Raw genomic sequence first — 27,843 nt, forward strand, 5'->3', positions numbered from 1 at the left:
CCTATGTTTCTTTTGTCAAATTAGCAGATTAGAGCAGATGTGTACTATTTTTAGGTAGGTACAGGGTTTCCACTTGGAGCAATGAAAAAGTTCTGGAACCAGATGAATGATAATGGTTGTACAATATTCTGAATATACTTAATGTCACTGGATATTACTGTTACTAATTTGCTTTCTAGGGCCGCACCTGTGGCATATGGAAGTTCCCAGGCCTAGGGGTTGAATCAGTGCTGTAGCTGCTGGCCTACACCATAGTTGACAGCAACGGCAGATCCTTTAACCCACTGAGCAAGGAAAGGGATCAAACCTGCATCCTCATGGATACTAGTTGGGTTTGTTACTGCTAAGCCAAAACAGGAACTCCAACATTGAATATTCTTATTTTTATTTAATTTATTTTTTGTCTTTTTGCCTTTTCTATCTAGGGCTGCTCAGGCGGCATATGGAGGTTCCCAGGCTAAGGGTCTAATTGGAGCTGTAGCTGCCACCAGCCACAGCCACAGCAACAAGGAATCCGAGCCCCACCTTCGACCTACACCACAGCTCACGGCAATGCCAGATCCTTAACGCACTGAGCAAGGCCAGGGATCGAACCTGCAATCTCATGGTTCCTGTCGGATTAGGTAACCACTGAGCCACGACGGGAACTCCAACACTGAATATTCTTAGATTATTAAAACTATACATTTTGTGTATATCTTCTATCAGAATAAAAAATGTAATCTGATTTAGTCTTGCGTGGCAAAGGATCAATTCGATCAGACATAATGGTACTTAGATGAAAAGCAGCTTTATTAACAAAATTATAAGCATAATCACTTGAATTTGTAGCTGAATATTAGCTACAACTTAGTCTTCTTAATCTTAAAAATAAACTTTTTCTACCATGTAAAACCTAGCCTTCCCTTTGACTTTTGAAAATTATTATATTTTGATCCCTGAGAGTTATAAAAAGGGAGCTGCACTCCAGTGATATCATTGACCTGATAGCTGGGTCTTAATCCACCTCTGTCCACAAAAACTGGTCCATGACCACCTCCGGGTCCTTCCTGTACAGCTTTTACAAGAGGATGCATATATTTATTTGTTGATTTAGACTCGAGTTCAATTACTTCTCTGGCATAATCCTGAAATTCCTTCTCCTTTTCAGCAATGAGAGCTTCAGTAAGTCTGCAGTCCTCTAATTCTGCTTGTTTTGCTTGCTTTACTTTAAACTTATTTTTGGCCTATTTGGGAAAGAAAGAAAAAATATTTCATATTGGTAAAAAATCTGTTTTCTAAATATTACATAGTATTTGATGTAGGTAGAATGTATATACTCACTGATATTTGACAAGGCTTGATTTAACAATATACTGAAATTTATTTCAGAAATTCTCCCATGCATATCATGTCAAAGAAGTGTACCTCAATAGCCTTATGTGATGATATACTTTCAAAGGATATAGCATGAAATTTAGATAAATAACCAAGTTTAGAATCCTGTTTCTATCATGTATAAGATAAGTATTTTGACAAGTGTGGAACACATACCAGTCACTGTCCCCACCCATCCACTATTCTGGAGGAATGCACCCAAACTCACTATCCCAAATCAGCTAGGTATACCACGTGACCCAGCCACATAAGATTAAATTGGCAACGAACATCTGAATAAAGTTAAACCAATTACATTCTGTTTCCTAAAAATCTGAAGTTGGAACAAGCGTCATTTATTAATGTAGGGTAATCAGGAGTTAAGTTGAATAAAACTCCAAACAAAAGCCAGTTTACTACTATTTCATATATATATGGCAAATGGAGGTTCCCAGGCTAAGTAGGGGTTGAATTGGAGCTGTAGCTGCTAGCACACAGCCACAGCAATGTGGGATACGAACCACATCTGTGACCTACACCATGGCTCACAGCAAGCCGGATCCTTAACCCACTGAGCAAGGCCAGGGATCGAACCTGTCCTCACAGATACTAGGTGGATTCATTTCTGCTGAGCCATGATGGGAACTCCCATAATTTTTTTAACTTTATAATTTATAGAAACATTGTTCTTTTAACTATATACTAGGTGACATTAATGGCTTTTTTTTTTTTTTTTTTTTTTTTGTCTTTTGCCTTTTCTTGAGCTGTTCCCATGGCATATGGAGGTTCCCAGGCTAGGGGTCTAATTGGAGCTGTAGCCACCGGCCTACACCAGAGTCACAGCAACGCGGGGTCTGAGCTGCGTCTGCGACCTATGGCACAGCTCACGGCAACGCCAGATCCTTAACCCACTGAGCAAGGCCAGGGATCAAACCCGCAACCTCATGGTTCCTAGTCAGATTCGTTAACCACTGCATCATGACAGGAACTCCGACTTTAATGGCTTTTTTAAAAAATTACGAAGTTTTGGTTGAGAGCTTGTCATTGTGTCTTAGAAGCATTTTAGGAAATGCTGAGTTTATAAAAAATTAAGATTTTTGTTTACTTATATTTAATATTCATGAAAATATTTTTCAAAATCAGTAACTAAAACTTCAGCATTGGAGTTCCCGTCGTGGCACAGTGGTTAACAAATCCGACTAGGAACCATGAGGTTGCAGGTTCGATCCCTGCCCTTGCTCAGTGGGTTAAGGATCCGGCGTTGCCGTGAGCTGTGGTGTAGGTTGCAGACGCGGCTTGGATCTTGCGTTGCTGTGGCTCTGGCATAGGCCTGTGGCTACAGCTCTGATTCGACCCCTAGCCTGGGAACCTCCATATGCCGCGGGAGCGGCCCAAAGAAATAGCAAAAAGACAAAAAAAAAAAAAAAAAAAAAAGAAAAAAAAGAAATAAGACAGACAAAAAAGGACAAATACTGTATGATTCCACTAGTATGAGGTACCTGAAATAAGAAAATTCACTGAGACAGAAAGTAGAACATTGGTTACCAGGAAGAGGGAGGAAGAGAGAATGGAGAGTTACTATTTAATGGGTAGAGTTTCAGTGCAGGATGATGACAAAGCTAAGGAGATGGACAGTGGTGACAGTTGCACATCAATGTAAATATGCTTAATGCCCTTGGACTATATAATTAAAAATAGTTCGAATGGTAAATTTTATGTTATGTGTTTATCACCACAGTAAAAAAATAAGTGAAAACACAATAAGAAAACAACCCAACTAAATATTTGACAAAAGAGTTCAATAAACACTATACAATATAAGGTACATGAATGGTTAAAAAGTACATGAAAAGATGTTCAGTATCTTTAGTCATTAGAGAAATGCAAAATAACACCATGAGAGAACACTACACTAGAATAGTTCAAAATTAAAGGATTGCAATTAACAAGTATTAGCAAGGACGTAGAGCAACTTGTCTTTGCATACAACTGCTGATAGGAATGGAAAATGGAACACTTATTTTAGAAAAAAAAAATTTTAGACACAAATGATTGGATGCTAAGTCCTCCATACATTTTCTAAAATCTCTGGTACCCCCGCTCACTTCAAATATGAAACTTGTGAGATCCCAGTCAACATATTCTCTGGGTAATAAAGAGGTGAAAAAAGATAAGCACCATGGCCTGCTATATGCATTTGTATTTTCTTTTCCTTTTTTAAAAATGGTCGTACCCTCATTATATGGAAGTTCCTGGGCAAGGGACTGACTCCAAGCCTCAGCTGCAAGCTGTGCCACAGCTGCAGCAACACTGGATCCTTAACCCACTGTGCCAGGCCAGGGATCGAACCTGTACCTCCACAGCAGCCTGAGCCACTGCAGTCGGATCCTAACCCACTGCACCACACCAGAACTCCTGTATTTTCTCTAATATTTACTAAAACACAATAGAAACTAAAGAAGGATAAATATTTGTGCAAAAGACACAAAAGTTCCTAGTATGGAAACTTAAATATTGACAACAACAAAAACTAATTTCACATTTTTAATGTATTTTATTGTGTCAAAACAATAATGACGATCTGATGTTATTTGATAAAGAAAATGGCTTTTGGAAAGAGAAAACTATCATGAACTCTATATTACGTATTTATTGCTAAAATAAGTATAAACATTTAGGAATAATTACCATTTGCTGAATATGGGCATCTTGAACTTCTCTACGTTCTTTGTCAGCTTTCCGTTTTTTCTCCTTTTCATGCTCCCAGAAAATCTGGTCTGCTTTTAGGATGGCTAGCAATTGTTCTTTAGCCTCTATTTTTCTTCGTCTTTCTTCTTTCTCTTTATTGTTCATCTAGACAATAAAAGCCAGAGGAAAACATTAAAACCACTTTTAGCAACCAGCAAACTCCAATAAGGTATGAAGTTAGAAAGCTCCAAGCAGCAAGTCAGCCAAGAGCAACGCAAAGGCAGAAAACTGTACACACATGGGCTGATTCCCATGTGGTCAGTTTACTTTGATTTTGCTCTATTTCCTTAATATCAAGAAACACAATGAAAACATAAGTAGAATGATAATAGTTTTTAAAAATACAGGAACAGAAAAGCAAGATTGTCTCCAAGAACAGAAATATTTGTAGGTAAAAAATTGCTACCATGTTTATAAACGATCCAATTTTAATCTTATGACAGTCATGTAGGAGAGAAATTCTGAAGGATTAAGATATACAGAAACACAATGGGTAATTTTTACTTGATTTGTCTTAAACATTCAAATGAAAGGTATATTAAATGAATAACTTTGCATTTCAGATGGTTCTGAAACTGAAAAGATTATTACTTTGCATCCATAAACATCTCATTTGTAATTGTCATTTCCTCTTCTGTTAATAAACATGGCCTGATTTCAAGAATATAGGAAGATAATTTATATACTGTCTTTAAAATCTCTGCTAATTTTTTGTCAGGGAAACAGAGGGAGTAAATTAGGAGAAACTACAGTGTAAAGGGCTCAGATCTGTGTATTTTTCTCATCACTGCATTGCTTACCACAACAGCTCTATGTTCTGCAATTGCTTTTAATTCTGCTTTGTTTTTTTCATGTTTTTCTCTTTCTCTTTTTTCCCATTCAGCCTCAGCTTCTGCAATATCTCTAGCAATAATCAAATCTTCATTGTCAAATTTCTCTTTCATTAGTTTACTCAGGAAATTATTTATTCTTTCTCTCCGTTCCTCCATTAGCCTGTAACAAAATAACCATCACTTGTTTTCATGAATGGATTTGCTATGAGCCAACACACTTATTTAGAGAGTCAGATATTTACAGTCTTTTGGGGGGGCTTCTTTTTTTTAAATCTTTTTGCCTTTTTGTTGAGCTGTTCCCATGGCACATGGAGGTTCCCAGGCTAGGGGTCTAATTGGAGCTGTAGCCACCGGCCTACACCAGAGCCACAGCAACGCGGGATCTTAGCTGCGTCTGCGACCTATGGCACAGCTCACGGCAACGCTGGATCCTTAACCCAATGAGCAAGAGGCCAGGAATCGAACCCGCAACCTCATGGTTCCTAGTCGGATTCGTTAACCACTGCACCACGACTGGAACTCCTTTTTTTGGCTTTTTAGAGCCACACTGGCAACATATTGGAAGCTCCCAGGTCAGGTCGAATCGGAGCTGCAGCTGCCAGCCTACATGGATACTAGTCTGATTCATTTCTGCTGCACCACCACGGGAACTCCCTTTTACAGTCTTTTGTAAGACTAAAGATTATATTGTTTTAAGCAGAAAAATTTTAATACTTTATTGCATACTTCATTTTTATTTATTTATCTTTGTCTTTTTGTCTTTTCTAGGGCCGCACCCGTGGCATATGGACATTCCCAGGCTAGGGGGCTAATCGGAGCTACAGCTGCCGGCCTACACCTGAGCCACAGCAACGCTGGATCCTTAACCCACTGAGCAAGGCCAGGGATCGAACCCAAAACCTCATGGTTCCTAGTCAGATTCGTTAACCACTGAGCCACAACGGGAACTCCTGCATACTTTATTTTTAGAATAAAGTCTATTATTCTAAAAATAATTTATTATTTATTTATTTTAGAATAAAGTCTATTAGGGAATCATGTTTATAGTATGATGTTGTGTATGTGTGTGCATACAGGAAATAAAGTGTAAAATTCTCTACAATGAAAAATATTTTAAAATATTTTGTTAGATTATCCTACTTGTTCTAATACTGAAGGCATAGACTGCAAAATAAATCAAAGACTTTTCCTTAAATATAACCTCAAAAACAGTAAAAGTTAGAGTTCCCTGGTGGCCTAGTAGGATCTGGTGTTGTCACTGCTATGGCATGTGTCACTGTTGTGACTCAGCTTCAATCCCTGGCCTGGGAACATGGCCCCTAAAAACACAGTAAAATTTATCAAAATCTTGAATAGGTGTTCCCACTGTGGTGCAGTAGTTTAAGGATCTGGTATTGTCTCTGCAGCGGCTCAGGTAGCTGTTGAGGTGCAGGTTCAATCCCCAACCTGGCACAGTGGGTTAAAGATCCAGAGGGACCACAGTTGTGACGCAGACCACAGCTGCGGCTCAGATTCAATCCCTGGCCCAGGAACTTCCGTATGCTATGAGTATGGCCAAAAAAAAAAAAAAAAAAATCCTAAATAAATTCATCCTTACTATAACCTGTCTACAATGCATACATAGTGCTTTGACTTCGTCTGTGTATATGAAGATACCTCTCCTTTTACACTACGAGATTCCCAAGGTCAGAGACAGGATAAGTCCTCTCTCTAGTTCAGAGCAAACCATGGTGCCTGGCATATGATCAACAATAACTACATATTTATTAAAGGAATCGGGGTGTTTTCATTTAGGAAATTGGGCAAAAAATATTTTTAAATTTAGATATGACAAATTTACTGATTTACTGAGTCTAGGCTGGCAACTACAGCTCCAATTTGACCCCTAGCCTGGGAACCTCCATATGCTGCAGGTATGGCCCTAAAAAGATAAATAAGGTAGTGGGGGAAGGCCTGAATGAGAAGGCAGTATCTGAGTAATGACCTGAAAGAATTAAGAGAGGTGAGCACTCCCCAAGAGAGGGTATAGAAGAAGTCCAATGTGAGTGATGGAAGAGGAAAAGAAAGAGAACAGTAAGAGATAAGGTTTGGGAGAGGAGGCTGGGGTCAGCTGGGAATTAGGATGCATGTAGACCCTTATGGGCCATAGTCAAGACTCTAAGTGTGATGTAAAGCCATCAAAGAGTTTTGCACAAGTGAAAAGCATGATCAAGACAGAAGCACAATGTATTGTAAATCTCTCATCTCATCCCAAACTGTCCATTAAGGTAAGCAATGACCTCAAAATCTGATAGACCCTTCACTTTTAAAATCTCAGTAATCCCTCTAAGTGCTTTAACAGTGATGACTGCTCTCTTCATTCTGTCTTCTCAGTTTTCCTCCATTCTCTGGAAAGTATTTTTCGGTCTTCGTATTATCTTCATTTTCCATTTGGCCTTTAATTATGGATTTCCCTAGGGACTGTGCCACCTTCATTTCTTATCTTTCATCCTAAGCTCACCTGTATGCACAGTGCCAACTCTCACTTGTATATCCATGGCTCACAAAACCATCTCCAGTGCATACCTCTCTCCTAAAGCAGAGATATCCAATATTTCCAACCATCTACCACACAGATGTTGTCAAAATTCCAAGGGAATCCCAACTCACATGCCCCAAGCTAAAATCATCATGTCACTAAACACCCTAGTCATATATAAAATGAGACCTTTATTCCTCAAGACCACTCTTTTTTTTTTTTTTTTTTTTTTTTTTTTTTTTTTTTAGGGCCGAAGTCATGGCATACGTAGGTTCCCAGGCTAGGGGTCCAATCAGAGGTATAGGTGCTGGCCTACACCACAGCTCACAGCAACGCTGGATCCTTACCCACTGAGTGAGGCCAGGGATCGAACCCACAACCTCTTGGTTCCTAGTTGGATTAATTTATGCTGTGCCAAAACAGGAACTCCTTTTTTTTTCCCTAAAGGCTACTCTTATGCTACAATTTCTGATTTATAATAAAATAACTTCAGATACTACTTTATTAATCAAAAAAACTATTTTAAAAGCTTACCTGTGTGTTTCAGCTTCTTTTTCTTTCCCCATTTGTGTAAGACGCTTTTTAGCTTTGATAAATTTTCTAATCTTTTCATCTTCCTCCTCTTGCTGCTGCCGTTCTATAGCTTTGATGACATTTTTATCATTCAGATGTTCCTTGGGGGAGAAAATTGTGTATTATCCTATCACAAAGAAAAGTATCTTTCAACTACAGATACCTAACAAGAACCTGTCAAATGGTCATAGCTTCTGAGAGAGTTATTTCTTGGAAATTTATCCCAAAGAGATAATCAAAGCTGTGTATTAAGTTCTATGCACCATGCACTTCATTCATCTCAAAGTTACTTATAACTGTGAAAAGTTGGAAATAACCTTAAATACTCAATAACAGAGAAATGATTAAATAAATTATACTCTTAAGGACATGGTAAGATACACACAACAATCAGTAAGAGAGGAGAAAAAGAATATAAAACATTACTAGGGTGTATTTTAATTTTGTAAATATGTGTTAAGTACAAATTTATAATGAATATATAACTGGAAGAAATGTATCAAATGTTAAAAGTAGCTATCTCTAGGGTATGAGATTATATATAGGTGACTTTTACATCTTAACAATTAAAAAAAATTTTTTTGGGGGGTCTTTTTGCCTTTTCTAGGGCCACTCACACGGCATATGGAGGTTCCCAGTCTAGGGGTCCAATTGGAGCTGTAGCCACCGGCCTGCACCACAGCCACAGCCACAGCAACGCAGGATCTGAGCCGCGTCTGCAACCTACACCACAGCTCACGGCAATGCCAGATCCTTAACCCACTGAGCAAGGCCAGGGATCGAACCGCAGCCTCATGGTTCCTAGTCGGATTCGTTAACCACTGCGCCATGATGGGAACTCCTCAAATATCTCATTTCTTTACAAATTTGTCATTTAAAATAATTCTATTTGGGGAAATAACTATTAAAAATAATAATAATTTAAAAATAATTCTATAACCAGAGAAAAATATCAAATATGTGTAATTTAATGTTTGAATAGTGAATATCATCACATAGTTCACAAATTTAAAATATTTTAAAAATCCGCAGCGTAAAGTGTCTTTCCTATGGCATCTGCTATCATTCTATTCCTCATTCTATTATCCACCAGACTCAATCACTGTGAAACTAGTTCTCGTCCTGGCTTTCTTTTCCTACATATACTGAAAAATATACAGATGTATATTCTTTTTTTTTTTTTTTTTAGGGCTACACCCTTGTAGCATATGGAAATTCCCAGGCTAGGAGTCAATTCAGAGCTACGGCTGCAGGACTACAGCCACAGCAACTCGGGATCTGTACCACATCTGCAACCTACATCACAGCTCCTGGCAACACCAGATCCTTAAGGCACTGAGCGAGGCCAGGGATCGAAGCTGCATCCTCATGGATTCTAGGCAGATTCGTTTCCGCTGAGTCACAACAGGAGCTCCTACAGATGTGTACTCTAATAAAAAATTTTTAAATAGGTGATGTTTTAAAACAAAAAATAAAAATCTGTTCACATCAGTTTACATTTCATGACAGAACCTGAGTTAGCCACGATAATAATAGGTGCCTTTGGGAGTTCCCTTGTCCTGCATTGATTGGGTTAAGGATCTGGTGTTGTCACTGCAGCAGCTCAGACTGCTGCCATGGTGTGGGGTCCATCCCTGGCCTGGGAACTTCCATATGCCGTGGACGCAGTCCAAAAAAAAAAAAAAAAGTAGGGAGTTCCCGTCATGGCTCAGTGGTTAACGAACCCAACTAGTATCCATAAGGATGCAGGTTCGATCCCTGGCCTTGTTCCGTGGGTTAAGGATCCAGCGTTGCTGTTAGCTGTGGTGTAGGCTGCAGATATGGATCCCTCATTGCTGTGGCTGTGGCGCAGGCCGGCAGCTACGGCTCGGATTCATGCCCCAGCCTGGGAACCTCCATATGCCACAGGTGTGGCCCTAAAAAAAGACAAAAAAAAAAAAAAAGGGTGCCTTTCAACGCAACAGCCTGGGTATATGGATATATCTGTGCTTTCTGTTACTATAGGTAGGAATCATTTCAAGGTGAAAGTTATTAGATGTAATATGTAATATTCCAATATATATATAACTCAAGGTCTACTATGTGCCTAGCACTCAAGTACTCTTCTATTTTTGCTATTACTTTTAAAAGCCTGTCATCTGGCTAGGAGATATATTAGCTGACATGAAAGGTAATGAAATATCAAATATTTTATTTTTTTCCAATATTTTAAAATGATCATTTTGAATTATTTCTTAAAAACTTTATGATTTTTCTAAGTTTATTGTAATGTTCTATACAGATTTTTTTTTTGGCTACATCCACAGCTTGTCAAAATTCCCAGGCCAGGGATAGAACTTATGCCACAACAGCAACCCAAGTCACAGAAGTGACAAAGCTGGATCCTCAACCCTCTGATTCACCAGGGAACACCCTGATTTTTTACAATAGGAAAACAGGGTTAATTAACGCAAAGTTAATTATCATTTTTAAAAATTGAAATCCTCAGCTAAAGGTCACATAACTAGTAAGCAGCAGAGTTAGCATTCAAAACAAGGTCTGTCCTATACCAAAGGGACTAGGAGAGATAAAAATATTACATCCATGAACCAAGAATAATATTTTATGCAAACTTGTTTTCTACTCCACTATTATTCATACAACATGTATTAAATAGGCACTGGATTTTGTACATTTTTTTAAAGGCTGCACCTTCAGCATGTGGAAGTTCCTGGGCTATGGGTTGAATCAGAGGTGGAGCTGCTGGCCTCCACCACAGCCACAGCTGGACCTGAGCTGCATCTGCAACCTACGCCTGATCCTTAACCCACTGAGACAGACCAGGGATCAAACCCACATCCTCGCCAACAGTATGTCAGGTTCTTAACCCACTCAGCCACAACAGTACTTTGTACATTTTTTGAAGAGATGCATTTTTGAAGTATTTTCAACTTACAAAAAAGAGTCTCCTGCTTTCATTGATCTTTTCTTTTTTCATTCCTAGTTTTTTTTTCATTTCTATTTCATATAATAAATTCTGTTGCTTTATTTCCTCAGCATCCTTTTCTTCCTGTTTTCTCCTCCTTACTTCTTCCTCTTCGTGTTCCTTTATTCTAAAGAAAAAAAAACATAACTGAGAGCAAAGCAGGAAAATAGGAATTTTTTTTTCTTTTTAGGGCCGCACCCATGGCATACGGAGGGTCCCAGGCTAGGGGTCGAATCGGAGCTACAGCTGCCAACCTACACAACAGCTACAGCCATGCCAGATCTGAGCTGTGTCTGTGACATACACCACAGCTCATGGCAACGCTGGAACACACTAAGCGAGGCCAGGGACCGAACCCACAACCTCATGGTTCCTAGTCAGATTCTTTTCTGTTGTGCCACAATGGGAACTCCAATAGGATATATTTTAAAGAAATTAGATTCTTGCCCAGGATGATTGGAAGCTGTAAAGATGAACTTGTGGATTTCTTTTGGAACAAGAACAGATAAACAAATAGCAGTTATTAAAACCAATCCAGTGAGTTCCCTGATGGTCTAGTGGTTAAGACTCTGTGCTTTCACTGCTGTGGCCCAGGTTCAATCCCTGTCAGGAACTGAGATCCCAGCTGCTTGAGTGGGCCAAAAAACCCCCAGAAAACCAAAAACCAACAACCAAATCCAATCCTGGTTAGCCCAGGATTGCCCATATTTTCATTTTTTCAAAATGTGTTTTATTCCTCACCAAAATTTAGTCCTACAATAGATTCAAATATTCCTTTCCTTTAGAAAGAATCAGTTAACTGAATGACAGTATGCTGGATGGTGACATTATTTTACAGAAAAGTCCCAAGTGCTCTTCAACTTCAGCACTGGACAATGTTACCTAGGCTATGGATCTGGCCCCTCAGGAGATAGGGTTTGATGGAAGAAGGGCAACAACTTCATTACCCAACTGGCCACTTCAGCTCTTATTCTTTCTCTAGCCGCTGCTGGCTAATGATTGGTGCCTTCTGAGTGGTGAGCCATCCAATGCTGGTTCTCTCACGGGCTGTGTGTGAGTTCTTCAGAGTTCCCTGAGCAGCCTCCTCACTGCAGAGCTCAGCTCTGCATTTAACTCCAGCTCTATCTCTAGAACCCACCTCCTCAGCCCAGCCACCTTCACAACCTGGAGCTTCCACCATCAGCAGTTTATTGCAGGCTCTGAGTGCCCTCATTTGGCAATCAATCTTCTGCATACTGCAAGTCAGACTCAGGCCCAGGTACTTGCATCTATGTGCCCACCCTTCCAGGTCAGCCATCAAGTGCTGGAGGCTGCTTCCCCAGCCACTTTCTATCTGCTGTTTCTTTCTTTTGTCTTTTATTGCCATTTCTTAGGCCGCTCCCGCAGCATATGCAGGTTCCCAGGCTAGGGGTCTAATCGGAGCTGTAGCCGCTGGCCTACACCAGAGCTACAGCAACTTGGGATCCGAGCCATGTCTGCAACCTACACCACAGCTCATGGCAACGCCGGATCGTCAACCCACTGAGCAAGGCCAGGGATGGAACCCACAACCTCATGGATCCTAGTCAGATTCGTTAACCACTGTGCCACGAAGGGAACTCCCCTCTATCTGCTATTTCTAATTGTATTTTTTTCTTCCTGAACAGGTGGGTATGAGGTAGATCAACAACCCACTTAATAGGAAGACTGAGGAATTAATCTTTCTTTCATATGCCCCCAGTCAAAACTTTTTTTCTTGGCTTCAGAGGGGGGGGAAATTCCCTTCCCCTGTGCCATGGAGGACTATACAGTTAAGTGAGCCAGTAGGTTCACTTTGGTATTATTAAGCCAATTCAGAACAGGAGAGTAAGCAGCCACTTAAGGGTCACAGTCACTCTCTTTAGGAGGAGCTAAGAAAAAAAAAAGTCACTGTTGGCCACTGCTAAATCAGCTTTATGATTGCCCTAAAAACAGCTGGTTTTCAATTTTTTGTTTGTTTAGTTTGTTAGAACTATTTAATACTATACCAGTCTCTTAGGAGCAAATTTACAAGTCAATAATTGAGATTTAAAGGACATTAAGAGAGATGTATCTAATTTTGAGAAAATTATGAAATTTAAAAATTGCTACTTTAAGGGAAAACAAGATACAAAACATCTGTAATTTTATTTTATTTATTTTATTTTATTTTATTTGCTTTTTAGGGCCACACCCGTGGGATATGGAGGTTCCCAGGCTAGGGGTCTAATCAGAACTGCAGCTGCCGGCCTACGCCAGAGCCACAGCAATGCGGGATCCGAGCTGCATCTTCGAACCAAACCATAGCTCACGGCAATGCCAGATCCTTAACCCACTGATGGAGGCCAAGGATCAAACCTGCAACCTCATGGTTCCTAGTTGGATTCGTTTCCGCTGTGCCACAACGGTAACTCCAACATTTGCAATTTTAACATTCCTTAGCAAACATTATATCTATGCATGAACTGGATAATTCACTGTTTTGGCAAAGAAATTTCCCTATTCTGAGAGTGGCTAAGAATAAGAAAAAATGTCTCTAGTGTCGGTGAAGAGGTAATATTAACAGCAACATACGTAAATAACATAACTATTAAATAAAGACTGTCAATAAAGACTTTTACCTTAGTATGGGAAGACTACACAACTATCTGCCATAAATTTGGTTTAGTACAAAGTCAACATGCCGAAGGAAATCTGAGTTCCTCTAGTTCAGGGAAGAAATCCACCACATTCCTATCTTTACTTCCAACACCCTTATTCACAGCAGACATCAATAATCAATGCAAAACAACAGTCAATGCAAAAATCTTGGTCCTTCTTAACCCAATACACGGGGCAGCCTCTCCCAAGCAATTATAGTAGAATTTGTCATAAGACCTCCTTGCTATCCCTGATTCACATTCTTTGTTTGTTTGTTTGTTTGTTTGTTTTTTGGACTTTTTGCCTTTTCTATGGCTGCTTCCGTGGCATATGGAGGTTCCCAGGATAGGGGTCTAATCAGAGCTGTAGCCGCCGGCCTACACCAGAGCCACAGCAACACCAGATCTGAGCCAGGTTGTGACCCACACCACAGCTCACGGCAATGCTGGATTCTTAACCCACTGAGCAAGGCCAGGGATCGAACCCGCAACCTCATGGTTCCTAGTCGGATTTGTTAACCACTGAGCCACGACGGGAACTCTCCCTGATTCACATTCTGAAGACTCCCAATCTGTATTTATCTAGCCCAGATCTCACTTGATCTTAACATAGATGTTGCACAGTCCTCCTATAAAAGTGGAAGGGGCGTTTCCATCGTGGCTCAGCGGTAACGATCCCGTAGTATCCATGAGGATGCGGGTTCAATCCCTCCCCTTTTTCAGTGGGTTAAGGATCCAGAGTTGACATGAGCTGTGGTGTAAGTTGCAGACGAGGCTTGGATCTAGTGTTGCTGTGGCTGTGGTATAGGCCGGCAGCTGCAGCTCCAACTGGACCCCTGGCCTGGGAACTTCCATGTGCCAGGGGTGTGGCCCTAAAAGGCAAAAAAAAAAAAAAAAGTGCAAGGGATGCCTACCCAAAACCTGGTTCAGATGACACTCCACACACCTAGATAATGTGAGAGAAAGTAGTACTCACTCAGGAGACTAGCTTCCCCACGAATGGGCAATCCAAGAGAGACGGCAAGGAGGAAGACACAGTGCCTTGTAAACCCTGTATATAATCTCAGGATGTCACACACCATTACTCCAGTTCATTCTATTCTTTGGAAATGAGCTACTATGAATAACACACACTCAAGAGGGGACGGAATTAGGCTCTACCTTCTGAAGGGAGGAATATCAAATAATGTGTGAACATATTTTAAAAGGGTGCTACCCATCTGACACCTGGGTAGCACTTAGTTGTACAACTAGTAGAGCCTGGAAAACAGTCTTGCCTCTAAGTATCCTGCAATTTCCATTTCTTAGTGATTAAAAGAATTAATATTTGGTCTCTGCTCAAAGAGGAGAGTTATTCCAAATTCTGGGAGCCCTTAAGACACATGGCCAACAAGGCACATGATGATCTGGCCCTCGCCTGTCTCTCTAATCTCATCTTTAACATTGCTTCTTAGTCCTCTATGTTATAGCCATCCTATTTGTAGTTACCAAAATCCACCAAATTCTACCTCACTTCTGGGCCTCACACATTATTTCTTCTGCTTAAAGTGTTTCTATATCTTCTATTCTTTGCACAGCTTATTTCTTCTTCAGAATGAAGTACAAGAGCATTGATCTCTTCTGAAAAGCCTTCTCTAGACTGGATCAGATGTCCATTTGATAAGGACATATATTTGCCAAAATATTTACCACTATATTCTAATTACTTGCTCTATATCTATAGCCTCCTCCCCAGATTGTGAACTTCTTAAGGAAAAAGACTATATTGTATTCATCTTTGTGTTCTCAGTGACTAGAAGAGCGGCTGGAAAATAGAGATTGTTCAGTCCATGTTTGTAACAATGAATAGATGATTAAAGGGATAAACAGCCTACCTTGAAATTTTGTCCCTGAATAAACTCTTATTATTCAAGAAAGGGGAAAAAACCCTTCTCTTTCTCCTCTCTCTTCTACCATATAGTCCTCTGTTTCCACTCAGGTTAATACGAGTGGTACTATTCCAATTCTACTCCTGGCTTTAAGAGGCTTTGTATGGACCCATCACCATTCTTAACAGTATTCTAAACTAACATGCATTCTGAGTTGTAGATAACTGACACATGCATCAACATTCAACAAAATTAAATATGGTGATAACTTTGTAAATTCATATACTTAATTTTTCTAATAGTAGACTTGCATTTTCCTTTGCTGTCTTCAATTACAGAATTGAATGTTTCTTAATAAATTTAAGATGTAGGATTTCTGGAACCAAACTGGCAACCAACCCAAGCTCCCATGTCAAACATCCTTCCCTTCCTAATTCCCCACAATGCAGTCAATAGGATGGGGAAAATTCTATGCCACTACTAGAAATTAAAGCAAGCTCTTACCCACATACTTGAATTTTCAAGAGATTTCAGGGGAAAAAAGGGAAATTGAGAATGCAATGAGGATAAGTAACACTATCCACAAGAACTGTGAAGAGTGAGTAAAAGAATTTATGCTGGAGTTCCCGTCGTGGCTCAGAGAAAACCAATCTGACTAGCACCCATGGACACAGGTTTGATCCCCGGCCTTGCTCAGCGGGTTAAGGATCCAGTATTGCCATGAGCTGTGGTGTAGGTTGCATACAAGGCTCAGATCTGGTGTTGCTATGGCTGTGGCTGTGGCTGGCAATGGCAGCTCAAATTCAACCCCTAGCCTGCGAACCTCCATATGCCACAGGTGTGGCCCTAAAAAGACAAAAAAAAAAAAAAAAAAAAAGAATTTATGTTGACCTCAGAGCTTGATAAGTATCTCCGAGACTATATGGAAGATAAGCCAAAGAAACAACTAGAACAAATCCTAAGCCTACCTGAACACCTACCCTATGGCCAAAGATCACATGAAAGGGGCTCCTTCTCCTGCATCTGTCAATACCCTAAGAAATGTTTCCTCCAGGTGCTTGCAGTCCCTTCATCTTGAACCTCAGAATGAGGTCCATCCACATGGAGCAAGATCAGAGACCTCTTCATAGTAACAAGCAAACTCAGTCAGTCCTGCAGTTTGAAGAAAAGCTGCCCAGCCAAACCCAAACAATCCATGGATGCATGGGAAATAAATGTTTAATTGTTGAAGGCCAGTACATGGTGTGGTTGGTTGTTATGCTTCATTATTATAATAATAGTAACCAGTATATTATCTCTGGGTAATAGTAATTTTTAACCTCTTTCTTTGTATTTTTTCCACTTACTAGGTATATTAGCATATATTTCTTTTTTTTTTTTTTTTTTTTTGTCTTTTTGCCATTTCCACCGGCCTCCGCCAGAGCCACAGCAACACAGGATCTGAGCTGTGTCTGAGACCTACACCACAGCTCACAGCAACGCCAGATCCTTAACCCACTGAGCAAGGCCAGGGATCGAACCCACAACCTCATGGTTCCTAGTTAGATTCGTTAACCACTGAGCCACGATAGGAACTCCTAGCATATATTACTTTCATTATCAGAAAAAAAGAGCTATATCCATTATGAGAAAAAGAAGAAATAAAAAGGATGACTTATGTATACATACTGTTTTAAATGATCTTTGGCAAGAGCCAGTCTATCTCTGCGTTGCTTTTCTGCTTTTTCTTGTTCTTCTTTAAAACCTTTTTCAATGTTTAGTTTCAACTGTTCCTCCCATTTTTTATCTGATTTTATTTTACTTTTTTGGAATTCAATCTGTGCATCACGTTCCTTCATAACTCTACTAAGAAGAAGTCCTGACTACAAAAAAAAATTGCAATAGTTTAAGAAAATAAAGTTACATATCTATATGTTAAATATAAATATATATATAAATACAAGAAAACTCAGGTAGTACATGAAAGTTTTTCACTCTTTCTGTCTGGTAAAATTGATATTGTTTTGCATATTCGATGGCCTTTTTCCTTTCTCCTTGTTTGTATATTGCTTCTTCCACATCAAGAATTTGTCTTTCTGCCTCTATTTCTTCATCACGTTTCTTTTTGGCTTCGAGTTTCTGTTTTCTCATCCCCTGCAGAATGATGAAAGCAGTAGTCTGTTTTTATTTTTCAATCTAAGTGTGCAAAAGTTAACTTTTATAATATGATAATTTGATCCTTCCCTATAAGTCTTTTATCATATTTGCATATATCATTAATAAGTACGAGGTTACCCTCATGAGCTAATTTTTAATTGAATTTTTTAGGTAGATTACACATTTACATGGTTCAAAATATTACAAAGGTATACAATGGAACTCTCCCTCTAATCCTAACTTCCGTTTGCAATCTCTAAGCCACTATTAGCTTCCTGCATTTACTTCCAAATTTCCTTTCTATATTTAAGAAATAGAAATACTACTTTTGTTCCTTTAAAAAAAAAACGATGGCATATTTTACATGTTCTTCTATACCTCTAGGAGGTAGACAATGTCAGATGAAGTCTTTTCTCCTTTATGGGTCATACTTTCTATGTCTTAAGAATATCTGTGGTGGCTTAGTGCTTAAGGATTCGGTGTTGTCACTGCTGTGGTTAGGGTTTGATTGCTAGCCTAGGAACTTTTGCATTCCATGGACATGCTCCCATCCTCCCCCCAAAAAAGATATAGGAAAGTGTAGTGGGAGATGGAATCATATTTTCCCAGCATCTTCCCCATGTGAGATAATAAAAAGAATCAGAACACACCTCCCCATTTTGAGGTAGTTTCCCACTCATGTACATGGAACTAAACTGCTGGTTACTGTACCTCTTAGGTAGAGAATCTTGCAGAGGCACAAAAAAGGGCACAGCAAAGACATATGTAGTTCTAGAAAAAGACAGGCAGGAAGACAGACAAATTAGAGGCAGATGAAAAGAAGCTGCCTTGGTTCCTCAAGTTTCAAGTCCTGTCTTTCTGTGCGACCCTCCATCATAACAATAAAGAGCATTACCCTGATACCTAAACCAGACAAAGACATTTCAAGAAAACTATAGTCCAATATCCTTGATGAACACAGATGCAAAAATCAACAATATTTTAACAAACTGAATCTATCAAAAAAATAATACATCATGATGAGCAGAGGTCTACCCCAGGAATGCATACTTGGTTCAATATTTGAAAATCAATCAATCTAATTCATCATATAACAAAGTGAAAAAATTAAACATCATGATTATCTCAATAGATATAAACAAAAGGAAAACACTTTAAAAGTCTAACATCCATTCCTGTACAATAAGACAAAAAGAAAAAAAGAAAAGAACTAAAAGGAATCCACATTGAAAGAAGAAAGCAAAATTGTAAAACCGTTCTTAACTTTCTGACATCATGACTGTCTATGCAGGAAATCTGATGGAATCTATAAAAAAGCTACTAGAACCAATAAGTGAGGTTAGTAGTGTTAAAGGATACAAGATCAACACAGAGGAATTCCCGTTGTGGCTCAGTGGTTAATGAATCTGACTAGCATCCATGAGGATGCAGGTTCGATCCCTGGCCTCGATCAGTGAGTTAAGGATACAGCATTGCTGTGAGCTGTGGTGTAGGTCGCAGATGTGGCTCAGATCCCACGTTACTGTGGCTGGGGTGTAGGCCAGTGGCTACAGCTCCGATTAGACCCCTAGCCTGGGAACCTCCATATGCCATGGGTGTGGCCCTAGAAAAGACAAAAAAAAAAAAAAAAAAAAGACAAGATCAACAGAGAAAAAAAAATTAACTGTATTTATATAGCTAACAAAGAATACCAAATAGAAAATTTAAAAACTATTATTTATAATAGCATCAAAAATATTAATTACTTAGGGATAAATACGACAAGAGATGAATAAGACCTATGCCCTAGGAGCTCTCCTGTGGAGTAGTGGGTTAAAGATTTGGTATTGTCACTGCAGTGGCCCGGGTCATGGCTATGGCGTGGGTTCAATCTCTAGCCCTGGAACTTCTGCATGCTGCCAGCATGACTGAATAAAAAGAAAAGACCTACACCCTAAAAACTTAAATATACTGCAACCTAAAAATATTGCTGACAGAAATTAAATAAGAACTATGTAGAAAGACCTTGTGTTCATGGGTCAAAAGACTCAATACTGTCAAAATGCAAATCCTCTCCAAATTGATCTAGAAATTCAACACAACCTCTACCAAAATTGCAGCTAGCGTTTTGGTATACATTGACAAGCTGATTCTAAAATGCATGGAGAAGTGCAAATAGAGTAGCCAGAACAACTCTGAAAAAGGATAAAGTTGGAAGACTAAAAATACCTTATTTCAAAACTTATTATTAAATCTATAATTCTCAAAACAGTGTGTGACTGGAATGAAGGTAGATGAATAGATCAATGGAACAGAATAGACAGCCCAGAAATTCCCCCTGCACATATATGGACAACTGGATTTTCAACAAAGGTGCAAAGGTAGTTCACTGGGGGAAAGAACAGTCTTTTCAATGAGTTGTGCTGAAACAACTGGATATTCATATGCAAAAAAAAAACCCCTTCAATTCATACCTTACTTCCAAAAAATAGACCACAGACCTGCATATAAAACCTAAAATTTCAAACTTAAACATAGAAGAAAATGTTTGTGATCTTGGGTTAGGCAAAAATTTCTTAGGTAACTCAAGAAAAGGATGATCTATACAAGAAAAATGGATAAACCTAAGTTCACTAAAGTTAAAAACTGTGCTCTTGGAAACATACTGTAATGGAATAAAAGGCTGATCCAAAAAATACTTTCAAATCAAGTATCTAACAAAGGACTTGTATTCAGAATATATTTTTAAAATTCTTAGGAGTTGCCTGGTAGTGCAGTGGGTTAAAGATCTAGCACTGTCACTGCTGAGGCTCAGGCGGCTGCTGTGGCATAGGTTTGATCCCTGGCCTGGAACTTTCATTTGCCTCAGGTGTGGCCAAAAAAAAAAATTCTCTTGGGAGTTCCTGTCGCAACACATCGGACACAAATCCAACTAGGAACCACGAGGTTTTGGGTTTGATCCCTGGCCTTGCTCAATGGGTTAAGGATCTGGTGTTGCCAAGAGCTGTGCAGTAGGTCGCAGACATGGCTCGGATCTGGTGTAGCTGTGGCTCTGGCATAGGCCGGCAGCTGTAGCTCCAATTGGACCCCTGGCCTGGGAACCTCTATATGCCGCAGGAGCAGCCCTAAAAGGACAAAAGCAAAAAAAAAAAAAAAAATTTCTCTAAACTAAATAATAAGAAAACAAAACCAGCAAAAGATTTGAATAGATTTTTCACTAAAGAAGATTGGATAGAAAATCAGTTCATGAAACGATGTTCAACATCACTGTAATCAGAGAAATTTAAATTATAATAAAATACTACTTTTTCACACTCATAAGAATATCTATAATTAAAAAGATTGACCATAGCAATTCAGCAAATATTTGGAGAAAATCAGAACTCACACACTGCTGGTAGGAATGTAAAATTACAACTACTTTAAAAAAGAAAGCATATGTCTATAAACAGACTTATACACGAATGTTCATAAGCAGCTTTATTTATAATAGCCAAAAACTGGAAACAACTCAAATGTCAGTATCTGGTTGATGTCAAGCCATTAACAACTAAGCAGATAAACAAATTGTGGTATATCCATACAATGGGATGACACTCAGCAATAAAAATGAATGAATAATTGATTAAAAAACATGAAAGAATTTCAAAGTAATTGTGTTGAGTGAAATTTATAATAGAAAGCAGATCAGTAGTTGCCTGGAATGGGAGGCGGGGTGGGGAAGAATGAAAGGGAGAAAAATGGAGCATGAGAAAATTTGTCTAAATTATAATAATGGTCTCACAAGTATATAAATATGTCAAATCTTAAACTGTACACTTTAAATATGTATAGTTTATTTATTTATTTATTTTTTGTCTTTTGAGGACCACACCAGTGACATATGGAGGTTCCCAGGCCAGGCGTTGAATTGGAGCTATAACTGCTGGCCTACACCACAGCCACAGTATCACCAGATCTGAGCCACGTCCGTGACCCACATCACAGCTCACAGCAACACTGGATCCTTAACCCTCTGAGCCAGGCCAGGGATCAAACCCACATCCTCATGGATACTAGTCAGGTTTGTTAACTGCTGAGCCACGATGAAAACTCCCATAAGTATGTCTAGCTTATTGTATGTCACTTACATCTAAATAAAGCTGTTAAAAATGTTTCAATGCAATTTAATAATATTTTACATGTAAAAAATTTTTTAAAGTGTACTAAGGCAGTTCCCAGCATAACTCAATGGTAACGAACCTGATTAATATCCACGAGGACTCAGGTTCCATCCCTGGCCTTGCTCAGCAGGTTAGGGATCCAGCATTGCTGTGAGCTGTGGTGTAGGTCGCAGACGGGCTTGGATCCCGTGTTGCTGTGGCTGTGGTGTAGACTGGCAGCTTCAGCTCTGATTTGACCCCTAGTCTGGGAACTTCCATATGCTGCAAGTTTGGCCCTAAAAAGCGAAAAAAAAAAAAAAAAAGAGTACAAAGAAATAAGACTTCAACGCATATATACTCCTGGGTGGTTAATACTTACTGCGTATGTATTAGTCCAATGCTTTACCACTTCTTGGGATCGGAAATGCATTTCTTTCTTTGCCTTTCTTTTTGCACGAAGGTGTGCTGCCTCTCTTGTCAAACTGTCAAGGCTATCTCGAATCCTCTCCCACTCATTGTGTGGAATTATGGTGACCTGCCGGAGATCTACTTTGTCGGGTAGAAGAGGTGGATAGAGAACTTGATCTTCTTCATAGTTCTTTATTTCTAATAAATTTTGTAAAAATGAGAAAGACTTTCAAGAAGAGTTTAAGTGGTATTTTTTTCTCAGACATTTCTATACTGGCATGATATCTGGAAGTTGTTTCACATAATAATTTTATTCTTGTTATCTTAAGAAGAGCTGGGGTTTTTGTTTTTTGGTTTTTTTGGCTGCACCCACAGCATGGGGAACTTCCTGGGTCAGGGATCATATCCACACCACAGCAGCGACCTGGAGCCACAACATAGACAATGCTGGGTCCTTAACCCACTGTACCACCAGGGAACTCCAAGAACAGCTGAGATTAAATGGAAAGTACATAAGACCTTGAAATCAGAAGACAGATTTGAGTCTTTGCTTGGTCAATTCTGTGTAAACCTGGGCAAGTCATTCAATGTCTTGGAGCCTCAGTATCAACATCATTAAAGTTGAGATCAATAATATCTACCCCAACAGGCTGTTCTAAAAGCTTTTTTTTTTTTTTTTTTTTTTTTTTGTCTTTTTAGGGCTGCACCTGCAGCATATGGAGGGTCCCAGGCTAGGGATCTAATCGGAGCTGTAGCCGCCAGCCTACGCCACAGCCACAGCAACGCCAAATCTGAGCTGCATCTGTGACCTACAGCTCATGGCAATGCCATATCCTTAACCCACTGATAGAGGCCAGGGATTGAACCTGCACCCACATGGATCCCAGTCAGATTCATTTCTGCTGAGCCACGATGGGAACTCCTTAAAAGCATTTTTTTCAAGTTAATCAAGTAGCAGTTTATAAATAGAAAACTTTGGGAATGTTCATCCTTTGAGTTCATGTTCATCATGACTGACTCTATTCAACCCCTTCCTAAGTGAGTAGCAGAAATGTAAACAGGAGAACTGACTACAGTCCTACTCCCAGTCCCAGGGTAGGCCTCTTTAAGAATATCTGCATCTCCCTCAACAATAATTATTTCTTTTTTTTTCTTTTTTCTTTGTCTTTTTGCCATTTCTTGGGCTGCTCCCTCGACATATGGAGGTTCCCAGGCTAGGGGTCCAATCGGAGCTGTAGCTACCGGCCTACGCCACAGCCACAGCAATGAGGGATCTGAGCCGCATCTGCGACCTACACCATAGCTCACGGCAACGCCGGATGGTTAACCCACTGAGCAAGGCCAGGGATCGAACCCGCAACCTCATGGTTCCTAGTCGGATTCGTTAACCACTGAGCCACGACAGGAACTCCCATTTTTACTACTTTTAAGAATGAAACAGAAAAAGAGAGAATAGTGAAATAAGAAATCACATGGCTCCAGGAAAGGATAAAGATACTGAGAGGAAAGCCGTTAGGATCAATTAGAGTCTTCTTGGGGTTGGAATTAAAGTTGATGGGAATGAGAAGTTGGTTGCTAACCTTAAACATGAGCATCCAATCACAGGTACCACCTTGCCTACAATATAGCAAGTTTCATGGGCAGAAGAAAGACAAGCAAAGCTGAGAAGTAGAATAGTGTCAGGAATCAGGAATCAAGTTAAAACTAAATTCACAAGCATTTGAACCAAAATATTCCCTTTTGTTTTAACTATAAGGAAGTAGATTAGTCACTTGTAACCAAAGAATCCTGATCAGTACATCCAGATAGCCATGCAACAAATTTCCTTTGCTTTGCCTAAAGTGGCTCAACTAGGTTTGTTTACTTGCAGTTAGAGGCTAACTAAAGGCCACCAAGTTAAACCACTTGCCTTTTTTTTTTTTTTGTCTTTTTGCCTCCTGTGGCATATGGAGGTTCCGGGGCTAGGGGCCAATCGAAGCTGTAACCACCGGCCTGAGCCAGAGCCACAGCAATACCAGATCCGAGCCGAATCTTTGACCTACACCACAGCTCATGGCAATGCCAAACCCTTAACCCGCTGAGGAAGGCCAGGGATGGAACCCGCAACCTCATGGTTCCTAGTCGGATTTGTTAACCACTGAGCCACGACGGGAACTCCAAACCATTTGCCTTTTGAATAACATATTGTTAGGCATATTAAAATGCTTTTCTTTCTCTGACTAAAGGGTCATTCTAATTCTTTAAGGTGTAAAATAAAATGGAAACAAAGCTATATAGTGCACAATGTGACCCCTCCCCCATGACACCCCAGCCTTCTGGAGAGTAATTGCATTCATGTGATATTTGATTCAAGATCTTTTCATGGACTCTGATGCAAAAAGAGAACCAAGAGAACAACCACAAAAGCAGCAGAGATGAGCAACCACAAAAAATAGGGGAACCCATGGAAAGTTGGGGAAAGGCTTTTTACCATCTCATGCCACAGAAGTTGGGCCAAGTCCTCTCACATCTTCGAGGATCAGGAGAGGCCTGATTGTCATCAGAGCAATGAGTGATTTCACATATTTGTACTTTAATCCACTGGGTTGACACAGAGTTTAGTTCTCAGAGGGCAACTGTATTTCCACAATTCCTACCTCATAGTGGCTTTCACACAATGCTAGCAGCAACCGTTGGAGAAGTTAAGCAGGCCACAGTCAAAAGAAGTAACAAGAAAGACAGATGGATAGAGAAATAAAGAGAATATAAAGAAGCAAACTCTCAAGCAGTAGAGAGGAGGGGGAAAAGCAGTGGCAAGTGACATGAGAGTGTCTAAAATCATCCATGTGCCTTTCGTCATTGATACTTTTCCACAATTTACAAAATCTTTTTTTAATTGAAATATAATTCACATATCATAAAACTCATCATTGTAAAAGGTAATATTCAATGATTTTTTTAATCTATTCATAAGGCTGTGCAACTATCACCACTACCTAATTTCAGAACATTTTTATCACCCCAAAAAGGCACTGTGTACCCATTAACAGTCATTCCTCCATTCTCCCCTCCCCACAGTCCCCGACATCCATTAAGCTACTTTCTGTCACTATGGATTTGCCTATTCCAGACATTTCATATATGCAGAATCATATAATATGTGGCCTTTTATGCCTGGCTCCTTTTATTTACATAATGTTTTCTAGGTTCATTCATGTTGTAGCAAGTATCAGTACTTAATTCCTTTTCATAGCTTCATAATATTCTATTGTATAGATGTAGTACATTTTATTGACATTTGAGTTGTTTCCACCTTTTGGCTATTATGAAAAATGGCATGAACATTTATGTTTAAGTTTTTGTGTGGACATATGTCTTCAAATACCTAAGGCATATACCTAGGAGTAGGATTATAATTCCAAGTTTAACATTTAAAAAAAATACCAAAATGTTCTCTAAAGTGGCTCCACCATATTACATTCTCACCAGCAATATGTGAGGGTTCTAATTTTTCCATATCCTAGGCAACATTTGTCTTTTTTTTTTTTTTCCCAGCCATCCTAGTGGGTATGGAGTGGTATGTCACTGTGGTTTTGCTTTGCATTTCCATGATGCTTAATGATACTGGGCCTATTTTCATGTGTTCATTGGCTATTTGATTTGTTTTGTTTTTTGTCTTTTTAAGGCCACACCCATGGCATATGGAGGTTCCCAGGCTAGGGGTCTAATTGGAGCTGTAGCCACCGGCCTCCGCCAGAGCCGCAGCAACTTGGGATCCGAGCCACGTCTGCAACCTACACCACAGCTCACAGCAATGCAGGATCCTTAACCCACTGAGTGAGGCCAGGGATCAAACCCGCAAACCTCATGGTTCCTAGTCGGATTCATTTCCACTGCGCCACGATGGGAACTCCCTCATTGGCTATTTGAATACTTTCTTTGGAGAAATGTAGGTTCAAGTCACTTGCCCATTTTTTGAATGGGTTGTCATTTTTATTATTGAGTTCTAAGAGTTCCTTATAATCTAGACACTAGACCCATACCAGATATATGATATGCAAATATTTTCCCCCTTTCTGTAGTCCAGCTATTCTCTTTTTAATAACATCTTTCAACATAAAACAGTTTTTAATTTTGATGCATTTTGGGAAGTGTGTGTCTTCTGGTATCATATTTAAGAAATTGTTTTCAAATCCAAAGTCACAAATATTTACATCTACGATTTTTTTGCTTTTCTTTTTTTTTTTTTTTGTCTTTTTGCTATTTTTCTTGGGCCACTCCCGCAGCATATGGAGGTTCCCAAGCTAGGGGTTGAATTGGAGCTGCAGCCACCGGCCTACGCCAGAGCCACAGCAATGCGGGATCCCAGCCGCGTCTGCAACCTACACCACAGCTCATGGCAACGCCAGATCGTTAACCCACTGAGCAAGGGCAGGGACCGAACCCGCAACCTAGTCGGATTCGTTAACCACTGTGCCACGACGGGAACTCCTCTTTGCTTTTCTTTTTGACTGCACCTGTGGCATGTGAAAGTTCCCAGGCTAGGGGTTGAATCGGAGCTGCAGCTACAGGCCCGTGCCACAGCCATAGCAACACCAGATCTGAGGCTAATCTGAGATCCACACACAGCTTTCAGCCAGATCCTTAATCCACTGAGGGAAGCCAGCAATCGAACCCACATCCTCAGGGAGAGTATGAAGGATTCTTAACCTACTAAGCCACAGTGGGAACTCCTGTTACTTCTTAAGTCCTTTACTGCATAAATACCCACTAGTGTCTACTGGTAGGAGAATGGCTGGTTCTCACTCTGCATTTGGCAGGAGGGACTCTATTGCTACAGAAGCTCAGGCAATGACAAGATAGTCCAAGTTCCTCAGGTTCTAATTTTCACCATGACAACACTAACCGGGAATTTACAGACTTAAAAAGCTAAAATCACTGGAATTAATAAAGAGCTCTTTAAATGTTCCACTGGGCTACTTCTATGACAAAATCAAAATTTTATAAAAGATCATGTGACAGAATAAGTTAAGTAGCATTATTTTTACATTCTATAAAAGTATTCGCATTAAGGTGATACCTTACCTTCACTTTAGAGTTGAAGAAATTGAGACATTTCCTTCAGACGCTTTCCTAAGAGCACTCAGTAGTTTCACAGCAGACCCAAGACTCTAATGAGGTCACTAATATTTCCAAAATATACTCCAATTCACTCAATGAATAAAAGCTTAAGCGCGAGAGAATTCAGCAAACACCAGTTCTTGGAGCTGCAACTGCGCAGCTTGAGGATGTGACCAGATCGTCAATTGGGATTCTCTGACTTCTTTTCCCTACCCTTTTTTCGGTAAGCTTTTCCCACCCACCCATTCACTCAAGGGCTAAACTGTTTCAATTTACACAGAGCCCAAGGATGCCCATGGCGCTGCTTTCTACTTGGTGGAGCATTTCAGAAGGTAAGGAAAGCCCTCCCTTGGCACCTCTCACCCCATGCTGGGGACAAGAAACAATGCCCGTGCCAAGATGGGCCAGTTTAGCTCACCCGTGATTTCCTTCGCCCGTCCACAGCGCCTTCCGAACCGTACCACCACCTCTGAGGTGCCCATGGCGCTCTCAGGTTGGAAAGGCGATTCCTTCGCGAAAACTCAGCGGACTCCAGGCTGCGGAGTGTTTATCTCAACCGCCCAGTTGCTTAGCAACGCCGC

The 27,843-nt window shown here is 39.9% G+C and overlaps 1 protein-coding gene across 9 annotated transcripts; it reads right to left on the minus strand.

Moving 5' to 3' along the window:
* Positions 1–768: 768 nt before the first annotated feature.
* CFAP210 (cilia and flagella associated protein 210) lies at positions 769–27,832 on the minus strand. Of its 9 annotated transcripts, none has more exons than XM_021076274.2 (11): positions 27,681–27,832; positions 27,227–27,324; positions 22,134–22,360; positions 18,345–18,404; positions 17,457–17,630; positions 17,166–17,359; positions 10,964–11,120; positions 7,990–8,129; positions 4,905–5,097; positions 4,045–4,209; positions 769–1,226 (listed from the first exon to the last, which is right to left on the minus strand). In XM_021076274.2, exons 5-11 carry the CDS (start codon positions 17,625–17,627, stop codon positions 882–884), a joined length of 1,365 nt encoding a protein of 454 aa, XP_020931933.2. In that variant the 5' UTR covers positions 17,628–17,630; positions 18,345–18,404; positions 22,134–22,360; positions 27,227–27,324; positions 27,681–27,832; the 3' UTR covers positions 769–881. The 9 variants fall into 9 exon arrangements, with proteins under 9 accessions (XP_020931933.2, XP_020931932.2, XP_084855550.1 ...); XM_021076273.2 differs by having other exon boundaries at positions 18,284–18,404; XM_084999424.1 differs by lacking the exon at positions 27,227–27,324.
* Between the last annotated feature and the right edge of the window lie 11 nt (positions 27,833–27,843).

The sequence above is a fragment of the Sus scrofa genome, chromosome 15 (genome assembly GCF_054392235.1).
Source record: "Sus scrofa isolate SSC_HxYL_T2T_F1_AM1 chromosome 15, Sscrofa_HxYL_maternal_Yorkshire_Landrace_v2.0, whole genome shotgun sequence".
Lineage (NCBI taxonomy): Eukaryota > Metazoa > Chordata > Mammalia > Artiodactyla > Suidae > Sus > Sus scrofa.

What these genes read in the sequence shown, in the direction of transcription:
- CFAP210 (XM_003133469.6), bottom strand. Translation starts at nt 27,744, where the DNA reads ATGGGCACCTCAGAGGTGGTGGTACGGTTCGGAAGGCGCTGTGGACGG. An exon ending in ACGGGCGAAGGAAATCACGG is followed by an intron (nt 22,361 to 27,680) that starts GTGAGCTAAACT and finishes AAAATTTATTAG; the next exon opens with AAATAAAGAACTATGAAGAA. An exon ending in AAAGAGTGAAAAACTTTCAT is followed by an intron (nt 17,360 to 17,456) that starts GTACTACCTGAG and finishes TTTTTTTTGTAG; the next exon opens with TCAGGACTTCTTCTTAGTAG.